Source organism: Budorcas taxicolor, chromosome 25, assembly GCF_023091745.1.
Source record: "Budorcas taxicolor isolate Tak-1 chromosome 25, Takin1.1, whole genome shotgun sequence".
Taxonomy (NCBI): Eukaryota; Metazoa; Chordata; class Mammalia; order Artiodactyla; family Bovidae; genus Budorcas; species Budorcas taxicolor.
The window spans coordinates 17,664,661-17,685,851 of NC_068934.1; the positions used below are offsets into that span (position 1 = coordinate 17,664,661).

A 21,191-nucleotide genomic window follows, 5' to 3' on the forward strand; every position below is an offset into this window, starting at 1 on the left:
CACACACGCAGACACAGACACGTGCAGACACACAGACACACACGCGCAGACACACACACACAGACACAGACACACACAGACACAGACACAGACACACACAGACACACACACAGACACACACACACACACAGACACACACACACACAGACACACCCCCCTCGATAGGTAAGGTTCCTTGTTGACCTGGGACTTGACCTAACTGTTTATGGGTCAGACCACTTTTGAAAAGGACAAGAAGGTGATAGTGGAAGGAAAGAAAAGCTCCTTGACAAGCAAAAAGCTTTCCCAGGACAAGCTCTGCCCTGAGGTGGACACAGCTCTTCGTTGTGGGGAAAGCCGTGTACCCAGGACAGATCCGCTGTGGCTGCGGCCAACCTTTTCTGACCGGTCTGTTCGCATCTTACAGGTCGGGACTCCCTCTAATCCAATTCTGGTCTCCAGTGTCACACACAGGCCCTATAGAGAATGACCCCTGTGAGGGGAAGGAAAGCAGAGAAGCAGGGAGGAGGGGAGGGAAGAAAGAAGGGCTGCGTGTCTCTTCCTTCCCGCCTGCCTTTCTGCCTGCCTTAGTGGCCAGACACACAGCACAGTCTTGGCTGCAGCTTGCTGTGGACACCTTTCACAGGTAGATGCTCGTTGACACATACCCCATGTTCATCTTGCCAAGAACGATGCAGCCTTAGATTTAAGACGGGGCTCCCCAGCTCCCCGTCCCGTGTGTCACCTGGGGACACTGGGGCTCAGGTAGGTTAAGCGCCTTGCCTACGGTCACACAGCAATTAGCAGCCGATAGAGACGAGTGCAAGAATGCGGTCTGGGCAAACGCATGTTGGGAGAGCATTCTTGCAGTTTCAGATGGGGGCGCCGCCAAGTCCTTCATTCGCAGACTTAGAATGGATAGCTCTTGAGTTGCAGCGACTCTGAAAAAATCCTAGCAGAGCTGCTTACACCTCTTCCGGACAGACTCTGACCGTGCACCTCCCTCCACGTCTGGTCGAGGCAGTAGAGGGCTGCTCACCCACACCCCGCCCTAAGAGAGCATTCCTCGCTGGGATGAGGAACCCTGAGTGCGTTTGAATGAAGCCTGGGCCTTCCGGTTCACCTGGTGATCACTCTTGACAGTTCGCTTTGAAAGTCAGGAAGTGGGGGACAGCCCTCTGAACCCCTGAAAGCTGCCCCTCGGGCCCCAGGCCCTCAGAGGGGGGCTCCAGCCTCTCCTCCACTCCCCCATAGCCCCCTGCTCTGGGTGCCCGGGCTCCGCCCCATCCTGCTGCCTCAGGAGCACATGTTTCTCAGCCTGTGGGCCTCTGCTGGCGCCAGCCTCCTCTGCTGGAAGCCTCTCCGCCCTGTGCCCACCTCAGCATCTAGTTTAAGTTCTCGCTTTTCCTGGAAGCTTCCTCAGACCACCCGACCTGTAACTTTGTGAGATGAGGCTCACTGTCCTGCAGCAGGGCCTCAGACAATGGGAGCTGGAGGGTGACCTCAGCCTCTCTTCCCTCCATCCAGTCAGTGCCCTGCGCTGCTGAAAACTGGCCAAACCCCCCTGGAAGCCAGGAGCAAGGGAGCCCAGGTGGTGCAGTCCTTAGTGGTCACGTCCTGTGACCGGGAGGGAGTGAAACTGGGGATGGGGGTGGAAGCAAACAGGATAAAGTCTGCGGTTGACTGTCCGCCCATCCTAGACTAACGCCAGCGAGACTCACCCTGACTGGGCGCCTGTAGGGTCACCGGGTCCCACGCGTGGCTAGCCTTTCTGGCCCCTCCTGCCAGACACCAGGTGTGTTTTACAGTCATAACAACCAGAAAGCAGCCCCTCCCACATTTCCAGACAGCCCTGTTTGGAAAGCTACCACCCTGTACAACGGGGCTTTTGCACTAGTGTAGACACTGTCCTTTCTTCACTCTTTCTCACATGTGCGTGCGGGCTCAGTGCTGACTCTTGGCGACCCCATGCCCTGTAGCCCACCAGGCCCCTCTGTCCATGGGATTTTCCAGTCAAGAATACTGGAGGGGTTGCCATTTCCTCCTCCAGGGGATCTTCCCGACGCGAGCGTTGAACCCGCATCTCCTGTGTCTCCTGCGTTGGCAGGTGGATTCTTTACCACTGAGCCACACAGACCAGCACTTTAATAGTCTGAACATTCACCCGAAGTTCTGTCCTGACTCCATGAACCAAGAGAGCAGAAACAACCCCAGTGTGACCTCAGGGCACTCCTTTTTTTTAAATTAATTTATTTTAATTGGAGGCTAGTTACTTTACAATATGGTAGTGGTTTTTGCAGACAAATGAATAAGAAAGCTCTGGTACATAGACACAAATGTACTATTACTCAGCTATTAAAAAGAATGCATTTGAATCAGTTCTAATGAGGTGGATGAAACTGGAGCCTATTATACAGAATGAAGTAAGTCAGAAAGAAAAACACCAATACAGCATATTAATACATATATATGGAATTTAGAAAGAGGGCACTCCTTTTTACTCCCCATCAAGAGTGCTGGAGAGCAGCTTCAGCCTGTTGCCCTGCTCAGCCGGGAGTTGGTGATGGACAGGGACGCCTGGCGTGCTGCGGTCCATGGGGTCGCAAAGAGTCAGACACGACTGAGCGACTGAACTGAAGGACGGGATCCCTGTGTATTCATTCTGTGGTAGTGCTTCCTCCTCCCCGTCATCTGTGAGCACCGCCGGGAGTCTCTGCACACTGGCCGAGACACGGCATGGTCAGCACAGCAGTGGAAGTGAACGGAAAGCATGTGTCCAGGGAGGGGAAGGATGGGCAGAGAGCAGCACACACAAGCACAGCCCTGACCCCATGCTCAGACCAGCAGTTCCCATCTGGACGCTGCTGTTTTCATTCCTTCTGAGGCAATGAGAATACGCTGATAGTTATCTCTGATTCTTACACTGGGCCCTACGGTTTGCAAGGCGATTTCCTAGACATCTGACAAGAGGCCGCAGCTCAGAGAGGTGCAATGAATTGTCCACGATTACATAGCTTGAAGGAGACAGAAACAGAGGCTGGAAGTCAGGCCATCAGATCCCAGCTGCTGACGGTAGTGACAGAGCTCTGTGGCCTCTCTAACTCGGCCAGGGAGGTCAAGGTTCATTAGCTAAGCTCTCAGCACCACTACTGAACCAGCCTGAGTCAGTGGTAGTTGATGGCATTTTAATGGAAACCAAATCACTCTTTCTCTTGGCATTCTCAGGCCACTGGAGTTTTTGTGTTTTATCATAAGTAAATACCATCATCTTTCATATCTGAAGTCTTTAGGGCCCGATGAATGACTGCAACACACCCTGGGTCATCATTAACTCCACAGCCAGGAGACCTTCAGACGCCTGGCGGCCGTTTCTCGGGGTTGGAGGTGGACGTCCAGCCTGATGCCCTTTCTCAGAGCTGCCGTTGGCGCAGATCATAGGGCTGTTGACACATTCGAAGTCTTTGCCTGAGCTGAAACTCCAGAAATTTATGTCTTTGTCTCATGAACATGCTCTTATAAAAGTATAGCAGCATGTTTCACTGGAGTCGCGCTAGCTGTCAGGATTCCCGAGGCTGATCTGGGTCCTGCCTGCAGCCAGCCCCGCCTGGTTCATTTTCCACACAGCCACCGGGATCTGCCTCAAACACGAGTTTGATCTTGGCCCCCCTGCTGCAAAGCCCAGCAGGGCGCCCTCTCACCCTCCCAGTAGAGGCCAGGTTCTTCTGTTTGGCATCTCCGGGCAACCAGCACCCAGACCTCCTTCAGGTGTCTCCTCCTGGCCTCTTGCCAGCGCCTCCTCGCAGCCACCCTGCACTGGTCAAAGAAGTGCCCCAGGCAGCCTCCCCACCCCCCGTCTGTCTCTCTCTCGACCTCCACACCTGCATCACCCAATGCCTAACTGCCCTTTAAGACACAGGACACACGTCACTTGTCGTGAAACCTTCCCCGAGCTTGATGGACTAGCCTGCTCGGTGCTCCTCAGGGCCGCGGTGTAGGGCTAACAGGAATGCGAGGAGCAGACACTTGGGGGCCACGCGCCATGTGACGGGCACGGGTGCTTTCCCTGAGTCCGCTCCCTCGTGTATGTAAAGCAGAGTGGTTAAGAGAGCAGACTCTGGGGCCAGATGCCTGAGTTCAGATTCCGGCTCCATCACTCGGTGGTTTAGTAATCTTGGACCAACTTCTTAGCTTTCCTGTATGTTAGTGTCCTCATCTACAAATCGGGGAGTAATAATAGGACCTTCTTTACAGCGATGTTACAAATAAATAAAGCACTTAGAGCAAGTCACATAGCAAGTGCCCAATAGATGTTAGCTATTATCATCTCCTCATAATGACTGTTTTGCATAGTATCTGTGGGTGTGTCTGTTGTTTTACTAAATTGTGAGCAGCTCAAAGGCAGGGACCAGATTTGTTTCAGCCCTGGACCTCTGTGTATTCGTTCTGGGGTAGTCCTTTCTCCTCTTCCTTTCCTTGCATTGCTATTAAACACTCACTCTATAGGTGAGGAATTAGAGGCTCAGAGAACTTGAGTGATTTGCCCCAAATCATGTAGCCCGTCAGGGACAGAGTAAAGGCTGCACCTCGGTCTGGGAGGCTCTGGAACTCTGCTCTGGCCCCTCCTTTTAACATCTGTCCCCTAGACACCGGCTATCTGTCGAAGCTAGGGCTCATCTTCATCTTAAAATGCCTCAAGTCCGTGTACACAGCACAGGGCTGTTCAGTGTTGCTGATTGACTGAACAGCCCCAGGGGCCCTCTCCTTAGGGTATACCCTGAGCCCAGGACTGAGCAGCACCCTGCTTTGCTTTGAGATGCTCGCCCAACAAAGAAAGGGGCCTCATCTTTGAAGCCACGGAGGGCCTGTGTGTCCAGTGTAGCTCTGCGCGTTAGGCTGCAGCCATCCTTGTGGCTTCTGACCTACACATCAAGCCACAGGCACCTTCCCGAGACCAGGGCTCCCAGAAGCCAGTGGGTCATCCAGAGTGGGGCTCACCTGTCACCGAAGAGAACCTCGCTTCAGCCAGGCACGTGCCTACTCTTTCTCTCTCAGGACTCTCTGCTTGGGCACCCCTGTTGTAAATGCTGTCATCATCACAGTGACAGTTTAGCTCTTTATGACTTACCTGTTCAGCATGACTTTACCGTAACGGTAGAATTAATAGTTACTCTTCTTCACAAGGAACACAGAGCAGGCTGCCAGCCTGTCAGGTTGGGAAGGGTTCACAACTCGTGACGTGTGCCCTGTGTCTAAAGGGTATTCTGGGCATTGGGTGATGCATCTGTGGAGGTCCAGAGACAAAAGATGGTGAAAGTGGGGAGAGCACGTGGGAAACTCCAGAGAAGTTAGGTGTCGTGATCAAGGTCACACAGCTTACCCATGGCGGAGCCAAACCCTGAACCCAGGGCTGTCTGACATCAAAGCCTCGTCTCCACCTACTGCTCTGCCCGGGGCCCTGAAGAAGCCTCACCGTGGTCTCAGTTCAGGGAGGTGCAGCCCAGAGGCACCAGTGTTCAGGACTTTTGTGCATATAAAATGAAAGACGTATGAGGTGTTGGAGGGAACCAGCAAATGTAAATATATGTGAGAACTCACAGGAAGCAAAAAAGCCTTCCCAGAAATTTAGGCTTGCAAAACTCAGATAGGCAAGTGGCCTTTCCTGACAGAGGCGTGCAATGTAACAGTAAAAGTGACTCGTATCTGGGTTGATTTGGACACATACTCGTTGGCTGGATCTATGAGGAGAGGGTGTAAACTGGGATTACAGCACAGCCTCACAAATGTGCCAGTGCTTACCCCCGGGCAGCAAGGGGCCCACCCACCTGCTTGGCTGACCCCTCCCCCTTCCCGCATTCCGCAAATATTTACCGGGGATGGGGGTTGTGAGTGGAACATGGGCCTTGCCCTCTGGGCACAGCTAAGGGCTCACTGTGCATTCAACACCTGAACAATAGGCATCCTCCAGAAAGGGATGACTCAGGGAGTGTACATCCTTCACAGTGCGCAGACCAATGGCCAGGAAGGTGACATGAGTTATCGGAGGGCGTGCCCCCGGGGAGAAGGAATCAGGAACGAGTTCTCTTAGGCTATCTCTGTCTCATACCAGCCCTGCCACTGAAAGAGGATTCAGTACATGCTGAATGCGTGAACGGGTTCTGAGTTCCCTCTAAAAATGAGAGTGTAAATGGGGAGGATAAGAGAAGGGAAGAAGGCCTATCTGTAGGCTCTCCCTCCTGGCCATGGGAGCCACTCAGCCCAGAGTCTCCGTTCAGATCAGAGAAAACGCTTGCTTCTTGGGAAGCTCATGTCTCTGAGTGTACATCCACTGCCAAGCCCCAAGCACAAAGCCTTTCTATAGGAAACCTGGACGCCGTCAGAATCTCCTTTTCTAACGTTCTCAGAACCAAAGGGAAACAGAGCCCCCAGCCGAAACCTCTGGAACTCTGGCTCCAGGCAAGAAAGTCAAGGACTGGCTTGCCCCACGGTCTAGAGAGCTCAGGTGGTCTGCTGTCAGTTTAGGCCTGCAAATAAGCTTCACACTGGCCTTATCCCCCTGGATAGACTGTCCAGGCCACTCACATGAGCCATCCGCTCAGTAAACCTATATTGAGCATCTGTTTGTTTATAGAAGCTGTGATCAACAACCCAGAGGGAATAGGGAATTTATACCCACTAGAGGAAGAAAGGACATAAGTAGGCATGCTCTGGGAGATAAGGAAAAGGTGCACCGTCCAGGTTACCTGCTGTTAGCATTCAGTGGACGAAAAGGGAACTTTGGGGAGGCTAGATCAAGGAAGACTTTCTAGACGAGGTGGCAGTTGAGCCGAGCTGCAAAAAATAGAGTGGGTTTGGACCAGAGAATTCCTCACCCCCACAGGAGAATTTCCTTTTAGAAGCTTGCACTTGAAAGCTCATCATTTCAGGACTCTTGACAGTAAGTCTAAGCAGTTATCAAGCAAGAGCCAGCATTCCACTTAGTCACAGAGTTGGGGTCTATAGGCCTACAGGCCAGCCTATCCTGTCCCAGACGTTAGATGCTTGCTCTCTCTTCACCGAGGGTCTTTTTCCTGCCTTTGGTTACAGACTGAGATGGTCAAGCAGGTATCTATGTTGTATGCAAAGGCACCATGGTTTGGTAGACAGAATAACAACTATGGGATAATAAGGGCCACTCACTAGTTTTGGAAGCCTCAGCTTCCTCTTCTGTCAAATGGGAATGATAATGAGACTGCCCTCTAGGGGCGGTCGTGAGCACTAGGAAAGTTAAGGTGGTGAAAGGACACGCAGTATGTACTCAAATACATGGCAACAACTATTAATATCCATTAGGTGAAATGCCAAGGGAAGGCTGACTGCTAATGACGGGATGGGGCAAGGACCAGGTCCGCCTTCTCTGCTGGCCTCCTGATTACCACTGGACAGAAGTGCCCTGAACTGGGAGGCCAGGGATAGGGAGGGACACTCAAGCTGCCCAGGAGGCTGCTTCTCCTGCTGGCTTCTGTTTCCAGGCTCCAAATGTCTCCATTAAAGTGCTGCCTGAGAACAGGTGACCAAAGCAAATGAACCTCCATATTCTCACTTTCCAGCTTCCTTGGTAGTTCAGACAGTAAAGAATCTGCCTGCAATGCAGGAGGCCCTGTTCAATCCCTGAGTTGAGGAGATCCCCTGGAGTAGGAAATGGCAACCCACTCCAGGATTCTTGCCTGGAAAATTTTGTGGGCAAAAGAGCCTGGCAGGCTACAGAGTGAACCAGTTATACGTGTACCTATATCCACTCTTTCCCTTGTAGGCCACTAAAGAGTTTTGAGTACAGAGTTCCCTGTCCTTATCAGTTATATATTTTACATATGTATATATGTCAGTCCCAAATGTAAATTGGTACAAACATTATGAAGAATAGTATGGAGTTTCCTTAAATAAGCATAGAACTGCCATTTAATTCAGCAGTTCCACTCCTGGGCATATACCTGGAAAAAACCATAATTTGAAAAGCTCCGTGCATCCCAGTGCTGACTGCAGCACTATTTACAATAGCCAGGACACAGAAACAGCCTAAATGTGCGTTGACAGAGGCATGGATGAAGATGTGGTATGTATACTTACCTGGCAGGGGAGATATCATGATCATGAGGATGTGGTACATATATCCAGTGGAATATCACTCAGCCATAAAAAAGCCTTAGGCCTCTTGAAACTGAGGCAGTAACCCTGATGACCTCTGAATCGCCTTCAAGGCCAGTGTTCCCTCTTCTTGGAGAATAGCGCACATTCGAAGCCAGATGGCTTCATTGTCCTATTCTGTAGAATCTAACTTTGACAGCTGTGCTTCATGCTGTCTCTATCGCTGTTGACTCAGATTGGCAGTGTTCCTTCTGGGGTGGCTGGCTAGGTCCATGGTTCATACCCATATACATCTTCTTACCAAATTTTCCATCAGCCCCACCCATGGTGTTCTCTTCTGTACATGCTTTCTCCTTTTTTGCAGTATGGGCAGGCTGAGAATTTTTCAAATCTTTTTGCTTAACAGTTCTTCCTTCAGTTCATTTCTCTGTTCTCCTATTTCACTCTAAGCTGCCAGGAGGAACCAAGCCACTTCTTCAACACTTGGCTTCAGAATCTTCTCAGCAAAATATCTAATTTTTTTGGCTCACAACTTCTACCTTCCACAAAACACTGGGGCGTGAGCATAAGGTCTTTGTCAAGTTCTTTGCCACCATGTAGCAAGGATCACCTTTTCTCTCGTATTCCAGTAACATGCTCCTCCTCATTTCTGAGGCCTCATCAGAATTGCCTTTAATGTCCACTATTTCCATCAGCATTCTGTACCTATGTGTTTTTGTTCCCTAAAAATATGGATGGTTTCTCTACACATCTCGTCTTTTTTTTTTTCCTGAGCTCTCTCCAGAACCACATCTAACAGCCCCTCCACAGCAACATAGTTTTTTTTTTTTTTAGCATGCACCTCAAAACTCTTGCAGACTCTACCCATTACCGAGTTCCAAAGATGCTTCCACATTTTTTTAGATATTTGTTCCAGCATCATCATACTTTTGGTTACCAATTTCTGTCTTAGTCAGCTTGGGCTGCTAAAACAAAGTACCGTAGACAGGGTAACTTAGACCACAAGCATTTATTTCTCACAGTTCCAGAGTCTGAGAAGTCCAAGATCAAGGTGCAGGCAGATTCAGCGTCCGGTGAGAGGCCTCCTCCTGATATGAGGATGGCCACCTTCTTGCCATGTCTCCACATGCTGCAGAGAGAGAGTGCTAGCTCTCTGGGCTCTTTTTCTAAGGGCACTAATCCGGTCCTGAGGACTTCACCCTCGTATCTTTATCTCAACCTTGTTACCTCCCAAGAACCCCACCTAGAGATACCATCGATTTGGGGTTAGGTGTTCCACTTATGAATTTTGAAAGTGAAAGTAAAAGTCGCTCAGTCATGTCCAACTCTTTGCGACCCCATGAAATAGTCATGGAATTCTCCAGGCCAGAATCCTGGAGTGGGTAGCCATTCCCTTCTCCAGGGGATGTTCCCAACCCAGGGGTCAAAGCCAGGTCTCCCGCATTGCAGGCGAATTCTTTACTAGCTGAGCCACCAGGGAATTTTGGAGGGATCTAAACGTGCAATTCACAACAATAGTTATGTGATTAATAGGTGGCAAAATCTAGAACAGAACCCAGTTTCCTGACCTTCTTTACCCTCATCGTACTCTTAGTTTCCAAAGCCCAGGCTTCCTGTGAGTATAGCTTAGTGGATGGTATTTAAGATGGTACTCCAACACTCCAAGTACTTAGAAGGAGTAAATAAAACATAAATATTTATATATAAATAAACATTTATATGAATATATATAAAATATATATAAATAAAAATTTTATCTTAGTTGCCTCATCTGTAAAATGAAATGCAAGCAATACCTGCTTTGTAGAGGGCTGTGAAAATTAGCTGAATTAACACAAGTAGGCTCAGAATAGTGCCTGGCACATAGTTAGCACTCCAGAAGTGTAAGTGGTGCTTTTTAACTGCCACCCCAACCCCAGACACCAGCATGGTTCATTCCCTTTACTCAAAAGCCCATTACTGACCATCTGATCTAAAGTTTCATCACTGCCCCCACATACACAGGCCACAGCCTCCTTCCCGGCTTTGTGTGTTCTCAGATTTATCACCATCTTGGTAAACTACATATATATACATATATTGGCTGTGCTGTGTTTAGTCATTCAGTCATGTCTGACTCTGCAACCCCATGGACTGCAGCCCGCCAGGCTCCTCTGTCCATGGGGATTCTCCAGGCAAGAATACTGGAGTGGGTTGCCATGCCCTCCCCTAGGGGAATCTTCCCAACCCAGGGATGGAACTCAGGTCTCCCGCATTGCAGGCGAATTCTTTACCGTCTGAGCCACCAGAGAAGCCCAAGAATACTGGAGTGGGATGCCTATCCCTTCTCTAGGGGACCTTTCTGACCCAGGAATTGAACCAGGGTCTCCTGCATTGCGGGAGGATTCTTTACCATCTGAGCTACCAGGGAAGCCCAAACTATATATATATATGTACATACAGTTTACCGCGATGGTGAATATATATGTATATTTGGGCTTCCTTGGTGGCTCAGACAGCAAAGAGTCTGCCTGCAGTGCAGGAAACACGGGTTCGATCCTTGAGTCAGGAAGATCCCCTGGAGAAGGGAATGGCTACCCACTCCAGTATTCATGCCTGGAGAATTCCATGGACAGAGGAGCCTGGTGGGCTACAGTCCATGGGGTCTCAAAGAGTTGACCCTGACTGAGCAACTAACACTTTTGCTTTCATACATAGGTACGTGTGTATATGATTTGTTTACCTCATTTGTTTCATTTGCTGTATAATCTTATGTATAATTAGTGATATCCAAATCTTATCATGCCTCAGAATCAACTGGAGGGTTTGTAAGGCCAGATTTCTTGGCCCCACTCAAAGGTTCATGGTTCAGTAACTCTGGGTCAGGACCCAAGAATTTTCATTTTTAGCAAATTCCCAGGTAATATTGAAGCTATGGGTTCTGGCCGTACCCTAAAAGTATCAAAGAAACAGCGTGAAGTTAGTGACGTGTGTTGCTGTTTAGTCACTAAGTCGTGTCTGGCTCTTTGTGACCCCGTGGACTGCAGCACGCCAGGCATCCCTGTTCTTCAGTGTCTCCCAGAATTTGCTTAAATTCAGGTCTATTTAGTCGATGGTACTATCTGGTCTTTTTTTTTTTAATCTTTTTTGTCTGTCTCTCTAACTCAGATGCAAACTCAGTGAGGACAGGACTTTTGTCTGCTTTGCTCCCCAGCAGCTAGAGTAGCAGATACTCAGTAAATGCCTGTTGAGCACTTGTTTATTGACTGCATGATCACGCCCAGTTGGCCGGTGCCCGCGGCTGCCGTGGGGCTGCTGGGTGCTCAAACAACGTGGGAGGCCTGGATTCTATCCCTGGGTTGGGAAGATCCCCTGGAGAAGGGCATGGCAGCCCACTCCAGTATTCTTGCCTGGAGAATCCCATGGACAGAGGAACCTGGCGGGCTACAGCCCATGGGGTCGCAGAGTCGGACACGACTGAGCGACTTGCGCTTTTCACGGCTGGCCTGGCTGCTCCTGCGTGGCCCCCATGTGGTCCCCGTGGGGCCATCCCCGCCTCGCTGACCGTGCGTGTTTGTGCCCTAGATCACCCAAGCGGCCTGCAGAGCCATTCTCGACTCCGGACACCGCCACCTCCGCTCTCGCACGCCCACACCCCCAACCAGCACCATGCGGCCTCCATTAGCTCCCTGAACCGGGGCAACTTCACTCCGAGGAGCAACCCCAGCCCGGCGCCCACAGACCACTCGCTGTCTGGAGAGCCCCCTGCCAGCGGCGCGCAGGAGCAGACCCACGCCCAGGACAACTGGCTGCTCAACAGTAACATCCCACTGGAGACCAGGTGCGGGGCGTGGAGCGGGCTGGGGCCCTGAGGACAGGAGACGGCTGGGCTGAGATCCCCGGGGCTCTGGGGCCCTGGCGGGGCCGTGCTGCATGCCCACCCCCGGGCCTGTCCTGGGCAGCAGGGTCTCAAGGATCCGACTCTCTGGCTGCCAGAGAGAAGAGCCGTGGGATGGAGGGGAGAGAGCACTGGGGCTCGAGAATCACGCAGCTCTGAGGTTCAGGGCTACCCTGCTGCTCACTGAAGGTGTGAGCTTGGTCAAGCGGCCTCCCCCCTGCGCCTCCCTATACTACACCACAGGGCTGCTGCTGGATGGAAAGCGCTGTTGTAACAGTAGGTGAGAGCTGCTGTGTCTAAGCAGGCTGGCATGTGGCAGAGAGCAAGCTCCCAGGGTCTGATTTGGGCCCACACCTCCGCCATTCCCTTCCATAGTTTGGTCCCCCTCTGCCTGGTGTGGCACCTGTGTGGTGCCATGGGGACCAGCTGGGGACCAGGCAGGAGCAGCCAGTGGGTAGGCGGCTGCTCAGTGACCATCTCCCCTCCCCTCCTCTCCTCCTCGCCTGTTGGCCTAGCCTCTCTATCCCCAAAGCCCTAACAAGCCCTAACATGGATGTATTCGAGTTTGTGTGATAAAATAGTAATCCTCACAACTTGATGAAGTAGGTATGATTATTGTGATCCCAGCTGACAGGTTTGGAAGCTCAACTCAGGATAAGTGACTAGTTCAGGTCCCATCACAGTCCACGCACAGCTGAGATTTGAACCCAGGTGCCCCAGCTCCTGGGTATGGAGCACCTGCTCCACCTCCACCCCTGCACCACCACCACCTGCTGCTGGGCTGGACCCTGCCTCTCCTTTCTCCCAGCCTCCTAGGATGCTCCTTTCAGCTCAAGGATCTCAGTCAGCCTCAGTTCCTAGCTGTCTTCCTTCCCTTTGCTACATCACTGTTTTTCCCAAGTGGAGATGATTCTTTGAAGATTATGAAAACCATACAAGCCTACTGGGCAAAGCGCAGAAAGATATAAAGATGAAAATTAGATGCACCCATCAGCCTGCCATTCTGAGACACACACTCTTGACCTTGGGGGACGTAGCCTTTCTCTACTTGCTCTGAACCAAGGACAAAGTGTCCCAGGCTGGACGTTTGGAACCTCTTACTCTTCTGCCCTATTTCTCAAAGTAGTGGGAAACAGAGATTTTAGCCTCTCAAATTCCTGTTCCTTATCTGGGAAGAGGACAAAAGTCATGTCACATTTAAAGAAGTGAAGTTAATCCACACATGGGAAGTGGACCCATCTGACTCTGCCTGGCACATGGCCGTGATACTCCCACGTTGAACTCGTGGGTCCAGTGAGAGAGAACCAGCATGCTTTTGTGTCATTTTACCCCTCGTACAGTCATTTTTTTCCTAAAGCACGTTTCTCACAGGTATGGCGCAACCCCTTCCCCAGTCTCTTAATTAATATGTCTGCTGACAGCCTTTAAAATCATGTGTGACTTTTCCCTGCGTGCTTCATGTGCTCTTTTCATGGACAGAGTCAGATAGTTGTGTGCCTCCCCAAGCAGAGTAGCTTAATTAGATTCCCAGGATTCCCGAAGTGCTTTTTGAATGACAGCGCATGATCAAAGGTAGCCAGCAAGTAATCAATGGCTCTCGTTCTCTGAACGGAGTGTGGCAGCCACTCCCTCTGCTTAGATGTTTGTGCTTCTCACATGGCATCAGAGTAGGTGGCTCTCCAAGTTTCTCGAGGGATAGGAAGATAGAGGAGAGGACCAGCAGCAGGGTCGGTCTCCTGATGGCTCTTGGAGATGTGAGGGTGGTCCCAGCTTAACTCTCCTGCCTGGTCAGCCAGTGCCCATGTGCCCATGTGCCCTCTGTCCTCCTACTTCCACTGCTCAAACCACAGGAACTTTGCTTTCTCTCTTCTTAGCTAATATTTTATAGAGCACTTAGGAAATAGAAATAAGCCAGAAAAGAAAGTTACCCATATCCACCACCAGACAGTAATCATTATTAACATGTTGGCATATACTTGTGTTTATGTAACATTTTCTTGCTTATCTAAATCCATATCCATATATAACATAATCTTGTACATTTAATATTCAGTGTATGTGTGTACAGATGAGTGTACACCTATGTGTATTTATCAGTATTTCAGCAAAACCTTGGGCCGCACGTGCCCCTGTGCCTTTGCACACACTCTTTGCACAGCTCTCTGGCAGAGTCGCCCTCCTCCTTCCTTCTTGGTCTAGCAAAGTCCTACTTGTCCTTGAAGACCCAGATGAAATGCTGGAGGAAGGCTTCGTCTATGACCGCAGAGTTCTGTGTCTCTAAAAACAGCCTGAAACTGGGAGAGGTGCCTAGTACAGTGGATAAGACAATCAGAATTCTGGCTCTTATTACCAGCTGGTCAACAGCACAAAACCAACCAATAGAGTTTATGAGGGAGCCATGTCAAATCTGGAGATAATCACAGGTAACTGACCAACTTGGTGAGGTGGGAAGGATGCAGGCTTTATAGATCAGATGGATGTAGACCCCTACCTTGGCTTCAGCGCTTCCTGGCTGGGAAAATTCCTTAGCATCTTTGAACCTTGATGTCCCCATCTGTAAATTGGGATAAGAAGTCATATGTCTTAGCTTGGGAGCTAAAATATGAGCACACAGCACAGTGCCTGGAATTAAAAGATGTGCCATAAAAGCTGTTTCCCTTTTTCTCCCATGTGTATCTGCTCCCCATATCAACCCTGTGAAGAAAAAGTCATCCAAAAATATGTATTAAGGTGCTACTCACCAGAGGAGTTGAGAGGAAACTGTGGGTTCTCTCTCTTCTTTACTTTGAAGAAGTGAGTTTGACCCTGACATTTTGAGGGCACAAGTGATGGTCCACTCACTGTAGTGAGTTGTTCAAAGCACGGGTTTAAAGGTCAGATGCACCCTAGGATCAGACCCCCACCCCAGCGCTCACTAGCTGTGGAGATAGACCTTACAATCTTCGTCTCTAAAGGGGAGAAAGTGTTAGTGAATTCCTGTTCTGACGATCTATTGCTGCGTAACCTACTGCCCCAACACTTAGCGGTTTAAAGACCACCAGTTGATTGTACTTCACAGCGTGAGTTGAGAGTTTAGGAAGAGCTCGGGTGGGCTGGCCCTCTGTTCCACATGGGGTAGACGGGAGGCAGTTGTGGTGTCTGGCTGTTGGCTGAGCTGGTCTGAAGGATCCAGGATGGCTTTACTCATGTGCCTGACACCCTGCGGGAGACCGCTGGGAAGCTGGGCTTAGGTTGGGGGCGCCCTCTCCTTCTCGTGTGGTCTCAGGCTGTCTCCACATGGCAGCTCAAGGCTCCACTGTGCTGAGACAAGAAGCCGTTGATCCTCCTAATATTAGACTTGGCCTGGAACTGGCATGGTGTCACTTCTGTCATATTCTGTTGGTCAGAGCAGTCACGGGCCAGCCAGCTTCAAGGGAGAGACAATAGACCCCATATCTCAGAGCGAGAAGAGCTGAGAATTTTCATCCTCCTTGAATCTACCATACTCCTCATCAGGATGTTGGGGCAGTTACAAAAATAATGTCTGCATAGGTCTTGGCACACGTGCATGCTCAAGGGCTTATCATGTAGTTATTTGTTGTCCACTAAATATTCAGCCATGCCTTCTGTGTGCCAGAGAACAGACTCCAGCAGTAGGCTAGAGATCAGCACTGGAAATGTGTTTTAACTGCCTTGCTTCAGGATCCCCCAGCACACAACACAGCCTTGCCGCCTGATGAGGGCTCGATAAATATTAACACACAAGCGAAATGGTGTGAATGAATGATGGAGCAAATGAATGGACATGTGCACTCACCTGAGGCCTGAGTGGGGCGGAGGGGAGATGTTCCAGGGGCCCTGGTGCTGGGGGACTGCCTGGTGAAGAGCAGGAGTCCCCGGGGAGAGGCAAGGAGGAGAGGTGGGCCTGGGGAGACGCAGACTGAGCTCAGCCCAGGGAGCGCCAGAGAGCAGGGCCTGTTTGAGATGCCCTGAACAGCTTCCCCAAGCCTCACCAGCAGCTGGGCCTCCCTCCCGATGCCACAGGCCCCTCCCTTGGTTGAGAGTCAAAAATAAATAGCTGAGCAAATACCCTAACAGCTAGTAGAATGACCAGGAGGGGTTTCTCTTGCATGCCGGCAGGAGAGGAGAGGCTAGTGGAAGGACAAAGACGAGGAAGTACTTGATTAACCTGTTCCTTTCCCTGCCCCGTCCCGCTATGCCCCTGGCACTCCCCCAGGGTGACCGAAGCCCCCAGGGAGAAAGGAGATGGGATCCAGCTGTGCTCCCCAGAGCTGGGCTGCGATGTTGCTTTAAGCCCTGCAGGTGCGTCTGTGGTCCATTCTGGTGGGAACCACGAGTTGAGAGTCCCCTAAAACCCAATCCCCTTCTTTCACAGTCTGCGACATAGACGTGTGATTGAGTTCACAGGGCCTGCTGTCGGATGAAGGGGAAGCCAGAGCAGAAGGCAGCCAGACCTCAGCTCTAGCTCATCTGATCACAGGCCTGGTCTGGGAGCCTGGGGCCCACTCCGCGGCCACACTCCATTGGGGGAACAGCCATGCCCACCCCCAGGGATGGGAGGCCTTCCCCTGGTCTCCAGCCCAGCCCTGACGCGCTTCCCAGAAGGGCACACGGTGTCTCCTGGTGCCCCAGGCCAGCTTCTGAGCATTGCTGGGAGCCGACAGAACCCCACGGACTCTGTCATTTGGTGATTCGGTCACAAACAGACACAGCCACTCCCATGCAGGAAGCACAAGGTCTCGTGAGGGAGGCGGGCCCATAAATGAAGAAAAGCAGGCAGGGCTGTCTGCAGAATGCTCTGACCAGGGAAGCCTCCCAGCAGAGAGGACGGTGTGACCGGCCTCCCCTGCTTAGAAGCACCAGATACTAACCATACCAAACACTCAGGGAGTCCATCCTGAGTGTGCTAATGAGCTTCCAGCCAGGGAAGCTGGTTACAGACTCAGTGCCAAGGGTTTTATTGAGGGCTGGTCACATGGACACCTTGCCTCCTGCCTGGCATGTATCCAAAAATCCAGACTCCCAGAAGGAAGGCAGGTGTGTTCAGCATAAACCCTGGTGTTTGTGCAGATAGTTGAGGCTCAGTGAGTCAGTCCCTCTAATCAGTTGGTGGTGGGAACCTGCCTGAACCCTGAGTTCCCAGACACCAGACAAGCAGACACACCAACCTTCAAAGCATGCCTTTAAAAGGATAGCTGTGTCGGTACTGCTATCTCAGTTCTTCCGCACCCCTCTGCTATCCTAGGTCTTCTGCACTTAGCTCTTATTATCCTCCTCACTGGAGAGGTGAAGAATCTGAAGAACAGAAAACTTCAGAAACTTATCTAAGGAGCCACAGCCAGTGAAGGGCAGGGCCACAATCCATACCCAGGCCAGCCTCCTCGGAGTTTCCGCCCCTAACCACTGTCCAGTGCTTCCTTTCTGATTATTAAAGGTAGCGTCCTGGGGCATGTACGCGTGGAATTTCAGGGGAGGAAGGAATTCTGAGATGACAGTTGTGCAAAGTCCAGGAGAGAACTTGGATTTGCGGGGAGAGGGCTAAGAGTTGGCTGAAGTGGGAGCTGCAGGGCTTCCCTGCGGAGACGACAGTAAACAGGGATCAGTGACCCTTGAGTTCCATGAACAGGAAGGCGCACTTTACCCTGTGGGCCCAGGGGCTGGAGTGGCAGACGTGAGGGTGAGGAGCTGTCACCATCTTTCAAATCGAGAGGGACATCATGGGAATGGCATGGAAGACCTGGTTCACTTTTCTTTGTTCATCCTTCCGCTCAAATGCCAGCTCCTTAACTAAATTTAAGTGGTTTTGTATGAGTCTCTTACACCCCAAGCACCTTGTGGGAGGGTCTCAGCTGCAGGGTGTGGGGTGTGATCCCTGCCTGTCCTGCTTTATTGGCGGCTGTCCCAGGGCCCTGTGGGTGGAAACCTGGTCCAGGACAGTGGGCTTGTGGTGAGAAGACGGGCTGTGGAATGGGATGGTCCCAGAAGAACCACTGGCCACTGCAGCTCCCCAGCCACTTCCTCTCCCAAAGCCCTGTCATCTGCGTTTGGGAGACAAGCTCATCCGGCCCTGGGTCAAAGAGATGGAACCCCGCTTCAGGCAGCTCAGGAAATGATCCAGGGCCTCCCCTCAGGCTTCGAAGGGAGCCAGTCCCCTCCTGCCTCTAAGAGGAGCTCTAAGTACAGTCTAGCATCACCCTGCAGTGCCCTCTCCAAGCCCTTGGCTGCTCTTTCCTGATAGGCAGCTTGATTAAGTTGGAGAGATCTGGGTTTGAATCCCATCCCTAGCTTTTCATTGCTGTGTGATCTCGGGCAGTCTCTTAACGTCTCTGGGTCTCAGCTTCCATATCTGTAAAGTGAGTTAACAACACCCAGCAATGTGAGGGTCAGATGAATCTGACTGCCATACCTGAGCTCCCAGCAGCAGTGAGCTGGAGACCCTGCAGGACTGTGACCCAGGGAGGGCTCAGCAGCTCAGGGTCCCCATCAGGAAGCCCTCATCACATTTATGTTTCAGAAGAACCAGAAACCCAGATGTTAGGGACAGAGGTAGACACAAAATGTACTCAGGACCCTTGAACTGGGCGTCGGGACACCGGAGTTTTCATTCCAGCTCTGCCACTGACTTGCTATGTGGGTGGGAGTGGGGCATGTGTCTCTCTGGGCCTCGGTTTTCTCAGAGTCAGATGAGACCTAATAAACTGACCCAGAACTCAGCTTTGAAAGTATGGAATAAGGCTTCTTATTTTAAGGCAAAGGCTTCCCAGGTGAAACAGTGGTAAAGAAACCGCCTACCAGTGCAGATGATGCAAGGGTTTGTTCCCTGGGTCAGGAAGATCCTCTGGAGGAGGGCATGGCAACCCACTCCAGTAGTCTTGCCTGGAGAATCCCATGGACAGAGGAACCTGGCAGACTACAGTCCACGGGGTCACAGAGAGTCAGACATGACTGAGCACACACACAGCACAGTTCAAGGCAGAAGTAGCATCGGAATGGGCAGCATTTCAGCACGTACTCACGTGCCCCCAAGTTCCTGAGTGATCTACATGACTGACACCTGAGTTAGTGTGGATGTGGAGGCGCTCTCAGGAAATGACAGGCACTCTGTCACTCTAGAAACCCTTTTCTGTTGTGTTGCCTTTTCCCTTGTTTGAATGGATCTGTGCTTTCAGGAGATAGTTGCCCATTCTCTCTCTCTCTTTAAAAGTTTCCTTTAAAATTACAAAATTAAAATCGCTCTTATTCCAGACACTGGAAAATCCGCACTGTTAACGTTTTGATCTTTATCCTTTGTCCCTTTTCTCTGAATATATTTACTTGCTACTGATGCATCTTAAAGATTAGATTTGACTGTCTGAGAGCACAGTCCTCACCTAGTGATACAGGCCAGACCCCCATGTGCCACGTGGTCACTCTGAGGCCCCAGGAAGGCAGCAAGAGCTCAGCTCTGGGGTCCCTGGACAGGGGAGTGAGGGCCTGCCCAGGCTGGGCAGTATAGACTATGAAAAGACTGCAGATGTCCTCCTGAAATGGAGGGAATAGAGGAAATAATAATAAAGCCCCCCCTGTGCTACCCTCAATTAAACACCAACTACATGCTCATGATATGCCAGGCACACTCTCCTTGGTGTACCCCGTCACCCGCAGTAGTCAGCAAATATTTATTTGAGTTCTTTCTACCGTCTGTCAGGCACTTGCAGGCCAGGGGCTGAGAGAGGCAGACCTTCCTGACCCCAGGGCCTGTGTGCTTCTCGCTGGGTCAGGGGACCTCCCGTCAGAAGGCCTCCCTGCTTGGGGGTAGAAATGGGGCCACTCCGAGGGACTTCCACTCCCCTGCGGGAACTCTGGGTTCTGTGGGATGCCCCAGGGGTGGCTTCCAGATCCGGCTGCCACCCAGACTGCTAGGTACCCACCAGCATGGTGGTACTCAGAGGCTCGGCTGCAAAACAGTGCTGTCTGTGCCCCCACAGTCCCTGGGAAGGCCAGGGGAATGATGCCCTGAGACAGTACTTACAGCCCCTCCTTTTGCAAGTATGTGGGGCTGAGCAGGTTATGGGCAGAGAGGGCCTGAGCGGGCCTGAGCTCCTATGGCAGACAAACTCAGGCTTCAGTCTGGCTCTGCCATTTGCTTACTATATGATAGAACCTTCGGACTTCTCCAGGCCATGCCATGCATGCCAGCCTACAAAACAAGGATGCAGTGGAGACTTTGCAGGGTTGTTGAGAAAGAAAGATTTACACTGGATAATAGTTGCACAGCTCTAGACAGTGAGAAGTATACAGTGGATCTAGGGTGCGTGCACACTAAGTCCCTCAGTCGTGTCTGACTCTGCAACCCTGTGGACTGTAGCCCGCCAGGCTCCTCCGTCCATGGGATTCTCCAGGCAAGAATACTGGAGTGGGTTGCCGTGCCCTCCTCCAGGGGATCTTGCCAACCAAGGATCGAACCTACGTCTCTTACATCTCCTGCATTGGCAGGCAGATTCTTTACCACTAGCACCACCTGGGAAGCCGAGATGTAGGTTAGGTAGCCACTGTTATAGCTAGCCTTGGTATTTCTGTAACCTTTGCCTAAACTCTGAAAATACTTCCAACATTCCTCAGTTGTTCCTATAGCAAGCTGTGAGTTTAGTATTATTAGCCCCATTTTACAGATACAGTAGTGTAAGATTAGAAGAGGTTAAAGTGTCTACACAAAGTCACACAGCAAGAATGCGGCAGAAAGGGGGCTTGAATTTAGTTTTCCAGTTCTCAAGATCTGGTCAAAGTCAGAAGGATAGTATGTGGCAGGGCTGGTCCCAAAAGGTGACTTTATGCAGTCAGTCCTTCCCTGAGGCACAGATAGCAGCGGGTATCCACCACGGGCTTGTTCAAAACAATTCAAGTGAGGTGGCAGCAACCCTGAAACATTAGGAAACAAGACCCCATGCACTTGTGTGTGAGTGGCGTCACTTAGCAGGCACAGTTGAGACCAAAGTGGCAAGTGTGTCGACCTTCATTCTGGGTCCCAGAAGGCCTCAGTGCCCTCAATGCATGTGGGGGACGAAAGAGCCCCCCGTCCCTGTGGAGCTCTGTCCCTGCCAATCAGTCATCACCGCCCTGCCAAAGGACCCTGACCCTCCAGTACCACCTGCAACCTGGGGGGCTCATGAGAAATGCAGATCCCCAGACCCCCCAACACCCAGTGACCCCAAATCTCTGGAGCTGAGCCTCAGCA

The 21,191-nt window shown here is 51.2% G+C and overlaps 1 protein-coding gene across 1 annotated transcript in view; it reads left to right on the top strand.

Moving 5' to 3' along the window:
• The window catches only part of TENM4 (teneurin transmembrane protein 4), a 441,581-nt gene that overhangs the window by 171,990 nt on the left and 248,400 nt on the right, over positions 1-21,191 (top strand). Inside the window, exon 3 of the mRNA XM_052662001.1 lies at positions 11,665-11,920. Coding sequence (XP_052517961.1) covers positions 11,665-11,920 — 256 coding nt within the window. The remainder of the gene's footprint in view (positions 1-11,664; positions 11,921-21,191) is intronic.